Source organism: Geotrypetes seraphini, chromosome 13 (assembly GCF_902459505.1).
Source record: "Geotrypetes seraphini chromosome 13, aGeoSer1.1, whole genome shotgun sequence".
In the NCBI taxonomy this organism is placed as follows: Eukaryota; Metazoa; Chordata; class Amphibia; order Gymnophiona; family Dermophiidae; genus Geotrypetes; species Geotrypetes seraphini.
The window spans coordinates 67,569,091-67,583,162 of record NC_047096.1 but is presented as its reverse complement, the minus strand read 5'-3'; the positions used below and the strand labels follow the sequence as shown (position 1 = coordinate 67,583,162).

The following is a 14,072-nucleotide window of genomic DNA, read 5'->3' as shown; positions in this document are numbered from 1 at the left end:
AGTGGTTAGGAAAGCAAAAAGGGAATATGAAGAGAGGTTGGCGAGGGACAGAAGAAACTTCAAGACCTTCTTCAGATATGTTAAAGGGAAGCAACCAGCGAGAGAGGAAGTAGGACCGTTAGATGATGGAGACAGAAAGGGAGTGGTAAAGGAGGAGAAAGAGGTAGCTGAGAGGTTAAACAAGTTCTTCTCGTCAGTCTTCACGAGCGAAGACATATCCAATGTACCAGAACCAGAAGAGATCATAAGTGGAGACCAGGAGGAAAAACTGTCACAATAGAGGTAAGCCATGAGAATGTCCTCAAACAGATAGATAGATTGAAGAGCAACAAATCACCAGGCCCGGATGGAATCCACCCAAGGGTACTAAAAGAACTGAGGAACGAAATAGCGGGAACACTCAGACACATTTGTAACCTATCCCTGAAAACTGGGGAGATCCCAGAGGACTAGAAAATAGCAAATGTCACACCGATCTTCAAAAAGGGAGCGAGGGGAGACCCGGGGAACTACAGGGCCGGTAAGTTTGACTTCAGTCCCAGGCAAGATGGTGGAAGCACTGATAAAAGACAGCATCAATGAGCACATAGAAAAAAATGGACAACTGAAAGCGAGCCAACATGGCTTCTGCAAGGGAAGATCGTGCCAAACAAACTTACTGCACTTCTTTGAAGGGATAAACAGCCAGATGGACAAAGGGGAGCCCATAGACATTATTTATCTCGACTTCCAAAAAGCCTTTGACAAGATACCTCATGAGCGGCTACTTAGAAAATTGCGAAACCACGGGGTGGAAGGGGACGTATACAGATGGGTTAAACACTGGTTGGCAGGCAGGAAGCAAAGGGTTGGAGTGAAGGGCCACTACTCGGACTGGAGGAGGGTCACGAGCGGTGTTCCGAAGGGGTCGGTGCTCGGGCCGCTACTGTTCAATGTATTCATAAATGACCTGGAAACGGGGACGAAGTGTGAAGATGACACCAAACTCTTTAACAGGGTTAGAACGGCGGAAGAATGTGAAGACCTACAAAGGGACCTGAACAAACTGGAAGAGTGGGCGAATAGATGGCAAATGAACTTCAATGTAGAGAAATGCAAAATCATGCATATAGGGAAGAAGAACCCGATGTTCAGTTACAAAATGGGGGGATCAGTGCTAGGGGAAAGTAACCTTGAAAAAGACTTGGGTGTGCTGGTAGATACAACAATGAAATCAACAGCACAATGTGCAGCAGCCTCAAAGAAAGCGAACAGAATGTTGGGTATTATTAAGAGGGGAATTACGACCAGGACAAAGGAAGTCATCATACCGCTGTATCGCACGATGGTGCACCCGCATCTGGAGTACTGTGTCCAATTTTGGTCACCGTACTTCAAGAAGGACATGGCATTACTTGAGAGGGTTCAGAGGAGAGCGACAAAAATGGTAAAAGGGATGGAGAACCTTTCTTACACAGACAGGTTAGAAAGGCTGGGGCTCTTCTACCTGGAAAAGCAGAGACTCACAGGAGACATGATAGAGACTTTCAAGATCATGAAAGGTGTAGAGAAGGTAGAAAAGGACAGATTCTTCAGTCTATTGGGAACCACAAAAACAAGGGGGGCACTCGGAGAAATTAAAAGGGGACAGGTTTAGAACCAATGCCAGGAAGTTCTTTTTCACTCAGAGGGTGGTGGACACCTGGAATGCACTTCCAGAGGTTGTAATAGGACAAAGTACCCTACCGGGCTTCAAGGAAGGATTGGATAATTTCCTGAAGGACAAGGGGATTGAGGGATACAGATAGAGGTAGTGATAAGGCTAAGGGAGTTAAAAGGACTTAGACGCCAGTCATCTTACAGGTCATGGACCTGATGGGCTGCCGCGGGAGCAGATTGCTGGGCGCGATGGACCTCTGGTCTGACCCAGCGGAGGCAACTTCTTATGTTCTTAAACAACTTATCTTAAATCGTGGTCAGTGTAGGGACGTCTTGTGCCAACATGTTTCGTGCTACGGCTGAGTCCCTAGTTACTTCTTTATTTCCACTTGTATTTCTTTTATTTGACCACCAATTTTGGATCAATAAAGATCTTTATTGATCTAAAATCGGTGGTCAAATCGGATGGCGATAAGTAACTAGGGACTCAGCCTTGAAAAAGCGCCGTAGCGCGAAACATGTTGGCACAAGACGTCCCTACACTGACCACGAGTTAAGATAAATAAGGGTGTGTCTTATGGAGCGAATACCCCCCGTAGGCATCTCCCCCGGTACCTTTTTTTGAAGTCCGTTGGAGCTTTCCCTGCTCCTGCCTGTCTCCCTCACTGGACAGCTCTTCATCTGTTTGGGCAGAGCGGTGCAAAAGGTAGGCGCGTGCTGTTCGCATTCCTGCCTGGTCTGGCGCCGCTCCTTGATTGGCTGCAGTCAGTTCTCACGACTCAAACGGACTTCAAAAAAAGGAACTAGGGGGGTGGGTGGGCGGGCTTGTGCTGCCTACGGGTTTTTCGCTCTAAGACTCTGTCCTGGCCTACCACTAGACCACCAGAGGGGGTACAGGGCAGAATGGTGGGAATATTTTTCTTGGATTCTCCTCCTCTACAGGTGGGTGCGTCTTATAGAGCAAAAAAATATGGTATATATATTTTTGGGGGGAGGGGGGCTAATTTTCAGTAGCATGTGTATACATAGATGTTGGTGTTCTAGTTATTTATGTGGGTATGTGACACATACATACAGAAATGACATTATTCCAGCGCTGTTTTGAAAGTGCATACCAATGTTCAGTGGCACGGATTATGCAGGCGGACATTCTCATGGGCTAAGTTTGGGTGGAGCATGGAGGGGCACACAATTAAGTGCGTAAATTATAGAATGCTGTGATTTACATACATTCTTCAGCAATGTAAGCATATGCATTTACATCAGCCATGAAGCATTTATTTGACCTCTTATGCTAGTATTGTATAAATAAAAGGAGGTGCCTACTTCAGAGGTCTTCAAATGCAGTCCTGGAGATCTTCGACCTAGCCTGTTTTTCAGGATTTCCTCTATGAATATAACTAGATCTATTTGCATTCACTGCCTTCCATTGAGTGCAAATAGATCCCATACATATTCATTGTGGAAATCCTGAAAACCAGGACTAGATTTGAGGATCCCTAGAATAGGATCTACTTCGACATGGTTCTTGGCACTTCAAACAAGCCTCCTTTTTTAGAATTACCCTCTAAGAGGGTAATTTTATAATGTAGGGCCTAGTTTTAGGTGCTAAGAATGCACATAATAACAGTATTTTACTCACTCGCACATTTAAATGACCACCTAGAAAATGTCAATAAGCATGAAAGTATGCCCGGAAGTTTCATGGTGCATACTTTCACTATGATCGTGCACAGGGCAGATTTTGGGGAAAGCGCAGGCAGAATCTGCATTTATGCACATGGGGAGAATTCTATTTCTGTCGCCTTAAAATTTGGCTCTGAAAACAATCCACATTTAGCGCTATTCTTTTTTAAATTTATTTATGTATCAATGTTATACAATATTTCCAAAGATACTCAAGAAATATCACCCGAAGTGGTTCAAAGGATTCAACCTATTCAATATGCATAAACATACCACTTTATAGGAACAGTGCCTCCACTGACATCATTTTTTCTAGACTCGGGAAAAGGCCTCAGAATCGGAGCCTACGCACAGTCTTGATCACAGACTGAAGGTGTCAGCGTAGTTTTTTTTAGCTCCTTAGCTCAAGTCATTGGCCAAAAAACCCAAGAATATGTTTTAAATATTTTTAAATAATTTTTGTAAATATTTTTAAATAATTTTCAATAAATATTTTAAATGACTCAATCTTAAATAAGTAGATGCAACTATTCCTCAGTCATGAAAAACACCAGCAACTGAGGAATAGTTGCATCTACTTATTTAAGATTGAGTCATTTAAAATATATTTATTGAAAATTATTTAAAAATATTTACAAAAATTATTTAAAAATATTTAAAACATATTCTTGGGTTTTTTGGCCAATGACTTGAGCTAAGGAGCTAAAAAAACTACGCTGACACCTTCAGTCTGTGATCAAGACTGTGCGTAGGCTCCGATTCTGAGGCCTTTTCCTGAGTCTAGAAAAAATGATGTCAGTGGAGGCACTGTTCCTATAAAGTGGTATGTTTATGCATATTGAATAGATACAATATTTCCAAGCATAACATCTTGTACAATATGATTGTAATTAGGAACTTCAAAAAAAGAAAAAGAAAAACACAATAGGAAAAATACTAACATATTCTCCTTACAATTAAGCAATCTATAGTCCACAATTATTATGATCCAAGACTTCAAAAGAGTGACAATAACAATCAAGGAAAATCAATTTAATCTTAAAGAAAATCTAAGTGACCGAAGTCGCAGGGATTAACCATGTGTTTCAGTTGTTACTTCCATTATTCCACCTTTCTCAAGACGTTTCAAAGCTACAAACTTTGTTAGGTGTGTCGGATCAAAGAAAACACATTTATCTGAACCATAATGAACAATACTTTTACAGGGAAATCTAGGAAAAAATTTTCCCCCAACTGAAATTACTCCAGATTTTAGTAACAAGAACTGCTTTCTCCGTTTTTGAGTCTCTTTGGTGACCTAGAAATTCTTTAGTTCTATTTTTCATTATCCAGTTCTTATCTGGCGCCAATGCAACAGTCGCCAACAATGTTGCTGGTATAGCCAATTCACTTATTGACGTTTCCAATAGTGTAGTAACATCCAATTGTGGTTCCTGTTGTCCCTCAATAGTCAATTGCTGGTCCAATTTTCTAACAGGCAAGTAGAATACGTGTGTGAATGGTGGAATTAGTTCCTCTGAAACTGAAAAAATCTCCAGGAAATATTTCTTTAACATTTCCCTGGGGGACATAGAAGGAACCCTAGGGATATTTAGGAACCGCAAGTTATTGGCACGATGGCCATTTTCAATCATTTCCAGTTTCCGCCTAATGTTAATAGTATCTTTAATCACAATTTCTTAAACTTGTTTAACCCCTGTTATTTCAGCTTCATTTTTTTGAGACATAGTTTTAACTGAGGTCATTTCTAATTGTAATGCATTCAGTTCTTGTTCCTGTTTATCAATTTTCGTTTCCTGCACTTTAATTTTTGGATTCAAGGAGTTTCCCAGTTTACAACTAAGTCCCAGAGAGACTCAATTGTGATTTCAGTGGGGTTTTCAAATGTGAAAGAAGAAATCTCACCTCCCAAGTTTGTAGTTTTTGGGTCTTGTTGTATCTCCCTCTTCCTTGACGTTCCAGCCGCAGTATCACTCTCCAGACTCAAAAAGTCTTTCGGTATATCCGTACCATAGCTCGCAGATGAACAAACCTTCTGGGTTACAGGCACTGCCTCGTTGGACACGCCTGGTTCCCGCGGTGAGCTGGTACACTGCGGTTGGGGATGAGTGTCTCTTGCTCCAGGGCTCAGAGCGTGACCTCTAGCCCAGGGATTCTTGTGGCGTCACTCTGTGCCGCCAAGTCCTGCAGGCGATTCCCTGATGTTGAGGACTCCCTCTGAAGGTGGTTCAAGAGCTGCTCGATAGTGAGAGGAGGAGGGTTTTCAGAGCGCTATTCTATAAACCGCATCTGGAGTTTGGCACAGTTTGTAGAATGCACATAGCACCTGTACACGCAACTAAAATTTAGGCACAGTCATCTACGCCAATGAAAATCTGGCTTTAATGCCTGCAATTAAATTGTGCATGGATTGGGCGTATTCTCTAACATTGCACCTAACTTTTAGGAATACCCAAGAATTCTCCTGGCCATCCCTCTTTTGAGATTTGCGCACTAAAATTTACGTGCACCACTGTATAGAATATGTTCAGAAAGTTGTGCACATAAATACTAGTACCAATTAGTGCTGATAATTGCTTGTGAATTGTCAATTATTGGCGCAAATTGGCTTGTTAACTAATTAAGTTGCACGTGCAAATTGGAATGCACACAGATTTTCCATGCATAATTGTTGATGTGGTATATAGCAGTGGTTCCCAACCCTGTCCTGGAGGACTACCAGGCCAATCGGGTTTTTAGGCTAGCCCTAATGAATATGCATGAGAGAGATTTGCATATAATGGAAGTGACAGGCATACAATCTGCTCCATGAATATTCATTAGGGCTAGCCTGAAAACCCGATTGGCCTGGTAGTCCTCCAGGAAAGGGTTGGGAACCATTGGTATATAGAATCTGGCAGATAGATTACAAAAATGTCTTTCTTTACACATGTGCTGGCAGAATGTGTGCACTAAGATTTGCACCAGCCCTCGAGTTGTAAGTCAGTGGTTTCCAAACTTGTCCTAAGAGAATCCCAGGTTTTCAGGATATCTGCAATGAATATGCATGAATATTCTCTCATGCATGTACACATCTTCTTTTGCACCTACATTAGTATTTTACATAGGTACATATTTGACTTTTATAAAATAGATATGTGAAAATGTGCATTGACTTGGTGCAACTTTATAAAACTCTCTTCACCTTTTCTTTACTGTTTGTCCAGGAACTCAAAACCATGCAAGGCACTGCTGCAGGCCAGGTGAACGTAGAGATGGATGCAGCTCCAGGGATTGACCTAACCAAAATTCTGAATGACATGAGAGCCAACTATGAAACCCTGGCTGAAAAGAATCGGAGGGATGCTCAGGAGTGGTACAACCAAAAGGTACAGACTAACTGAAAAAAATCTCCTGGCTCTAGAGCATGGAGCACAAGGTTCCTCCAGCAATCCACTCTAGAAGTGTTGCATCTTGTCAGCTTCATTCTGTCAAAGCAAAATTCAACAAAAGCAGCTTTCATCTAAGCTGAGCTGGACGTTTCTCTGCTTTTCTTCTTTGTTTTAGAGCGGAGAGCTGAATAAGGAGATATCAGTTGGCGTGCTACAGGTAGAGACAAGCAGGTCCGAGATAACCGATCTGAGACGAACTTTGCAGGGGCTAGAGATAGAGTTGCAGTCCCAGCATGCCATGGTATGTGAGAGCTGACACACCTCATTGCCTCTTCTATACAAGGGCTGCCAAAACAACTGAAGGGTGCTCTCTAATAATTCTGACCCCAAGTCAACGTTTGGGAAAGGTGGGCCATGGTTACAATCAGGAAAATCAGGAAGGAGCATGGGGAGTAGATTTATTTACATTTCAAACTAACCTTTCATTTTAACCGTAGAAATAAAGTATTATGCTGCACTGTTTGATGCTTTCTCTACTGCTGTGAATCACTATTATTACTTTTCCCTGCTAGTTTCATATATACTAGACTTCCAGATCTTATGGCATGCCTGACAGAGGCAGGTCTGGGAGGAGGGGGTGGGGGGGGCACTGACCTGAATATAAGCCAAGACCCCCATTTTGGCCATTTTCTTGACCCAAAAATCTCAGCTTATATATGAGTAAATACGGTACAAAGCCTAGGGAATTCTTCATTATTCCTTCATATATTATTCGACATGTTCAGCAATTTCCTGCATTTTTTTCATCCTTCAGAAAAAATCTCTGGAAGACACGCTGGCAGATACAGAGTGTCGTTATGGAGCTCAGCTGGTACAAATACAAGGGATGATCACTGGTGTGGAAAAGCAATTGATGCAGATCAGGAATGATATGGAGTGTCAGAATGCCAAATATCAGTCTCTGATGGACATCAAAGCACGGCTGGAGATGGAGATTGAGATGTACCGTCGTCTGCTGGATGGGGAACTAGGGTGAGGAAAGCTTTCTATGTCAGCAACAGAAACAGAGTCCTAAAAAAAAAGAAAGTTATGAATGTGGAAGGTGTTCGTCCATTTGCAGAATTAAAAGACCACATCTAGACTAGATAGCACACACAGATCTTAAATGACACAGTATCAGGGGATTAAGTGGGCAGGAGTAGGTCATCCCTGCTTAAACCCCGATAAGCAGACCTGGAGGAGATATTCAATTGGTGATCTGTACGCGGAATCAGGGGAGACCTGGGAGATATGCAGTTTCCAGTGATATTCAGAACTAGTGACTGCGTAACTAACCAGGTAATAGGACCACATAAAAACCAGTAATATAATTATAGGTTTACAGGTTTATTTATTTGATAACCTGCCATTTAACTATATAGGGAAATATAAACTGTATCTAATATACTGTGTATATATATATAAAACAAATAAGAAGAAAAGAATGCCATCAATTAGTAGTAAAGACCCATCCCAAAAGCCCACCAAAAGAATCCCAAGATAGATAAAACATCCTCATTATACAAATCAGAACAATCAAAATCAAATAATCAAAACAATGCAGTCCAAACTAAAATGGTGCGTGGTCTTCGTCATAAGGCATATGGGGGACAAACTTAAAGATCTCAATATGTATACTTTGGAGGAAAGGCGAGATAGGGGAGATATGATAGAGACGTTTAAATACCTATGTGGTGTAAGTGCACATGAGCCATGTTTCTTTCATTTGAAAGGAAGGTCTGGAGTAATCTAAGGAAATATTTTTTACAGAAAGGGTGGTAGATGCGAGGAACAGTCTCCCAGAAGAGGTGGTGGAGACAAAGACTGTGTCTGAATTCAAGAAAGCATGGGATAGGCACGTGGGATCTCTTAGAGAGAGGAAGAGATAATGGTTACTGCAGATGGGCAGACTGGATGGGCCATTTGGCCTTCCTCTACCATCATGTTTCTATAATATAATACTCTCCGTATCTTTAAACCAGAACATTAACCCTCCTTAAGATCAGTTCCATAGGACTGATAAAATAAGCAGACTTTCAACATCTTTTTAAAACAAGGGAAAGATAATTCCTCCCTCAAATACCAAGGCAAAGAATTCCACGTCACAGGCACTGCTTGAAAGAAACCACCTTTTTAAGTATGTTGCAGTTTGGAATGTGTAACTTCAGGAACTTTTAGGAGAGATGCCTGACCTGGTTTCCGGGTCTCACTGCATCTTTGTCAGGTAGAAACCAACCTGGTTTCTACCTCACAAAGACGCAGCAAGACCCAGAAACCTGCAACAAACACAACGCCAGCTGCAGAAACCCTGAGAGAATATCTAACCCAGTTCCATGGAGGAGAACATCTTTAAACCTACCAGAGACTTTTTCCATTCCATGGACTTTCACAACAAAACTCAAATTTCTGACCAACTGACTTTCCTGCCAAAATTAAAATTGGTGGACTGCCCTGTCTCTAGTCAGGTCAGTGAATCTACTATTTACAAAGTCACACTGCAGATTTCAGAGCATGCCCTGAAGAAAGCCACAGCAGAATGGCTAAAACGTCGGTTTCTACCTGACAAAGATGCAGCGAGACCTGGAAACCTGCAACAAGCAGCTTTAAAACCTCTCTCTGAAAGGGGATCTTGACAACTGGTAGGAAGAAATTGGTAGGAAAACAATTCATAGGCTACAATTGTCCTACCACTTCCAAACCTTCCCTCACTGCGCCACTGCCCCAGATATCCCACACTGACACGTCAGAAACATACTCTCTCACACAACACTTCCACTGTGTCCCCGACACTCATAAACCTCTACTTCCACACCTTAGGCACCTACACATTCTTCATACTGTCCATTTGAGACCTGGTGATAAACTAAGCTGTAAACACACGTGTAGTTTGAAAACTGCCTTTGGAACAGTGAAAGACAACCCATCATCCTCTTTACAATCCCTTTTAGACAGTAAAGCTCCATTAATCTCTAAATCTCTATCGTCAAGTAAACTATCTAACCCCTGGTATACAGCTGAACTCCACTTTATAAAGAAACAGCTTCACGCTTTAGAAAGAAATGGTGCCACACTAAATCCCATATAAACCTCCAAAATTATAGAGAAAAGGCAGCCGCCTATAAAATTAAAATAAATCTAAAAAAAAAATACTACTCAGACAAAATCAAAAAAGCAAAAAAAAACATCTATCCTATATAACATTTTAAAATCCATTACTTCGAAAAATACAGGAAGCAATACACTCCAGAAATCCACCTTAAAAGCACATGATCTAGCTGACGCATTCAACTAAAAAATCAAAACCATCCGAAGTACATTTAATTCTAACCCAGATAGCGGTCTGGCTAGCAATCACCAATCCGAATATATCCCGACAGCAAAATGCTCTAATTTCAAAATTCCCTCCTTAAAAGATATCGAATCTCTCTTCAAACAAATCAATTTAAAAAATTCCAGTTCAGAAATTATTCCCCCATTTTATCTAAAAAAATTATTCCATTGTTTTGGACCCTCCATTCACTCCATCATACTAAAAAGCTTACTTACTGCATCAGTCCCTTCCCTCTGGAAAACTGCTATCATCACCCCATTACTTAAAGACTATAAAACTAGTATAGACGACTCTACAAACTATCGCCCAATTTCCAACATACCCTTTCTGGCCAAACTAACAGAAAAACTGATATTTAATCAGGTTTCTGATTTCATTGAAACAACCAATGCTTTACATCCTAACCAAACAGGTTTTCGTAAATTTCACAACACCGAATATTCACTGACAGGCTTAATAACTAAGATTCATTATTTTCTAGATCACCACAAATCCGTCGTACTGTTCTCACTGGATATATCTGCAGCATTCGACACAATAGACCATGATTTACTCATTAATCGTTTAGAATCGATAGGCATCAGCGACCAAGTGCTTAACTGGTTTATCTCGTACCTCTCCAACCGCAATTCTCTCGTTAAGTTCAATAACAAATACTCTAACGCATATTCATCATCTTATGGGATCCCTTAAGGATCTATCCTGTCTCCCCTTCTGTTTAATATTTTACTTTCTCCACTACTGAGCCTCTGCCAGTCAATTGGTTTTACTTCCTTCTCCTATGCGGACGATGTTCAGCTCATTCACCCTTTCGATCCAGAAAATAACAACGATATCCAATCTATAAATAAAAAACTCGAAACAATACAAAACTGGCTCAAGTCAAACAAATTAGCCTTAAACATAAAAAAAACAAAATCCATGATCTTCTTTTGGAAAAAACACATTAGCCTGAAGACCCCATTCGTTCTTAACAACATCCCATTAGAGTCCGTCTCCACCTTAAAAATTCTTGGGGTAATAATTGATGACGAATTACTGTTCCACGAACATATTAACTATATAGTTAAAACTTGTTTCTACAAACTACACTTAATAAGATCAATCGGCAAATTTCTTGAGCCTAAATCAATTAACATTTTGGTTCACTCGCTGATTATAGCTAAAATGGACTATTGCAACTCTCTATTCCTTAACATCTCTCAAAAAGAAAAAGGAAGACTCCAAATTATCCAAAACACAGCCATAAAATTAATCTACAACGCCAAGAAATATGACCACGTTACGCCACTCTTGATCGACTCCCACAGGCTTCCCATCAGTCACCGCATCTTCTTTAAGGTCATGTTTTTAACATTTAAAACCCTAATCTACAACGAACCTCAATTTATAGCCAGAATGTTAACACCCCATAATACCACGCGACCACTTAGATCATCCTCCCAGAATCTCTTAACTATACCATCCTTGAAAATAATTGGTACCAGAAGATCCGACATGTTTTCCGTAATGGGCCCCCAGTGGTGGAACTCATTACCACAATATATTAAAAATGGAAAAGATCCCACCTCCTTTAAAAAATGTCTGAAAACTCATCTTTTTAAAGATGCTTTTAACATTTAAATTTTAGCTTCATTTTTTATACTTAGATTTTTAACTCCCCCGTCCCCTTTTGTTCTTCCCCTTTTTTGTTCTTTCTCCGCAATGAAAAAGTTGTAACTTTCCCCCCCCTCTCCTCTCAATTCAAGTTTGTCTTGTCATTAAATATTTGTCATTTGTCTTGTTGTTAGATATTTGTCATTTGATTAGTCTTGTTTTGTATTTCTATTCTTTTTTTTATAATTTTCTACATCGCTTAGCAAACCGATTAAGTGATTCATCAAATATTAATGACCTTGAAATTTGAACTTGACTGGGTCTAGAAGTGTGTAGACAATTTGTCTAATATCAGGAAAAAGGATGTAATGAGTGACTTATTTTCAGTTCATTAATGCTAGAACATATTTAAAAACCATTAATCTGAATGTGGTTTCTTGGTAGGGGAATGTCATCATTTCAGAGCTCTTCAAAGATAATGACATCACAGTCTGGAACTGGTGGTTCTGGTTCAGCAGCATCCATGGATTCTAACAAAGGTGACAACTCCAGCCCCCAATTTACCTCTGAATCTTTTCTTTTAGTGGGATTCTAGTAATTCTTCAGATTTAGAGTCAGGTTGGAACTGTTTAATGCAGTGTCTCTCAAACTTTTTTAGTTCTGAAACACTAAATGGAGCAAATGTTTTTCACGGCACATTATAATTGAACATAAGAATTGCCGCTGCTGGGTCAGACCATTGGTCCATCGTGCCCAGCAGTCCGCTCACGCAGTGGCCCTCTGGTCAAAGACCAGCCCCCTAACTGAGAGTAGCCCTACCTGCGTACGTTCTGGTTCAGCAGGAACTTGTCTAACTTTGTCTTGAATCCCTGGAGGGTGTTTTCCCCTATGACAGACTCCAGAAGAGCGTTCCAGTTTTCTACCACTCTCTGGGTGAAGAAGAACTTCCTTATGTTTGTACGGAATCTACCCCCTTTCAATTTTAGAGTGCCCTCTCGTTCTCCCTACCTTGGAGAGGGTGAACAACCTGTCTCTATCTACTAAGTCTATTCCCTTCATTATCTTGAATGTTTCGATCATGTCCCCTTTCAGTCTCCTCTTTTCAATGGAGAAGAGGCCCAGTTTCTCTAATCTCTCACTGTACGGCAACTCCTCCAGCCCCTTAACCATTTTAGTCACTCTTCTCTGGACCCTTTTGAGTAGTATCATGTCCTTCTTCATGTACAGCGGCCAGTGCTGGACACAGTATTCCAGGTGGGAGTGTACCTTGGCCCAGCAGCGACAATTCTTATGTTCTTATGGATAAGGATGCCTAATAGCTATCGTGGGATATTTTAAGAAAAGGAAAAAAATAGACAAATCTATCTCTAAACAGTTATGCAACAGTGAACTGAACTATTTTTTCATTAAAAAGCTTTTCACAATAATATTTTCAAAACTATTTTATTTTTTAGATCCAACTAAAACCAGAAAGATAAAGACAATTGTCGAAGAGGTAGTGGATGGCAAAGTCATCTCATCCCAGATCCAGGAATCAGAAGAAATGATTCGTTAATAGGTGCTTACTATGAGGGGCAGAGGATAAGAAAGTCTTATTGGCAGTGGGGGGAGGGAAACCATTCAACAATAGCACTCTCAACATTGTTGGGTTACCCCTCCCATGCCCATCCCAAACTGCACCCATAGACTTGTCAAATAACCTACAGTTGGGCCCAAAAGAAGGTCTTTTCATTTCCTGTCCACTTAGGAAGAGTTTTGTTTTTGATGTTTGTTCTTAAAAAAAAAAATCACCTCTCATTCAATAAACCTTCTTTTGAATACAGACTATCATACTCTTGATAGTTTATTTGTTAAGTAGCTCTGATAAAACAGGATGAGACTTTGGAGCATCTCTAAAGAAGTCTGTTTTTAGAGTAACTGCAATACATATGGTTCTTTACATGCTGGTAATTTCTGTTTTATATTAGCTCAAACATGGACACAGGAGATCTACCTCTATCAAACAATACTGGACAGCATCAGTTTAATTCCCATACTAATTAGTAGATATTATTTCAGTATACTGAAAATTGAATTAATTATTCAAGACTTGTCATTTTGATGTTGCGATGTCTACAGAATAAGGGCTTCAAGCTTCATTAGAAAGGAGAAATAAACTAAACTAAAGTAAACTAAACCTTAGGTTTGTATACCGCGCCATCTCCACAAGCGTAGAGCTTGGCATGGTTTACAGAGTTAGGATAGAAAGGAACTCCAATGAAGGGTTAAAGGAAAGGAGCTAAGAAGATAGAGAGGGACAAGGGTACCAGAGAGTGGGAGGTGTTAGATTTTTGAAAAGAGCCAGGTTTTCAGGTGTTTGTGGAAGAGTTGGAGGGAGCTTGAATTTCTGAGCGGGGATGTGAGGTTGTTCC

General features: G+C 40.5%; 1 protein-coding gene across 1 annotated transcript in view; it reads left to right on the top strand.

Annotated features, from left to right (window-relative positions):
- LOC117347130 overlaps positions 1-13,486 on the top strand; it is a 60,782-nt gene extending 47,296 nt beyond the window's left edge. Inside the window, exons 13-17 of the mRNA XM_033917560.1 lie at positions 6,531-6,692; positions 6,871-6,996; positions 7,510-7,727; positions 12,106-12,200; positions 13,116-13,486. Coding sequence (XP_033773451.1) covers positions 6,531-6,692; positions 6,871-6,996; positions 7,510-7,727; positions 12,106-12,200; positions 13,116-13,216 — 702 coding nt within the window. The 3' untranslated portion in view covers positions 13,217-13,486. The remainder of the gene's footprint in view (positions 1-6,530; positions 6,693-6,870; positions 6,997-7,509; positions 7,728-12,105; positions 12,201-13,115) is intronic.
- The last annotated feature ends 586 nt before the right edge of the window (positions 13,487-14,072 follow it).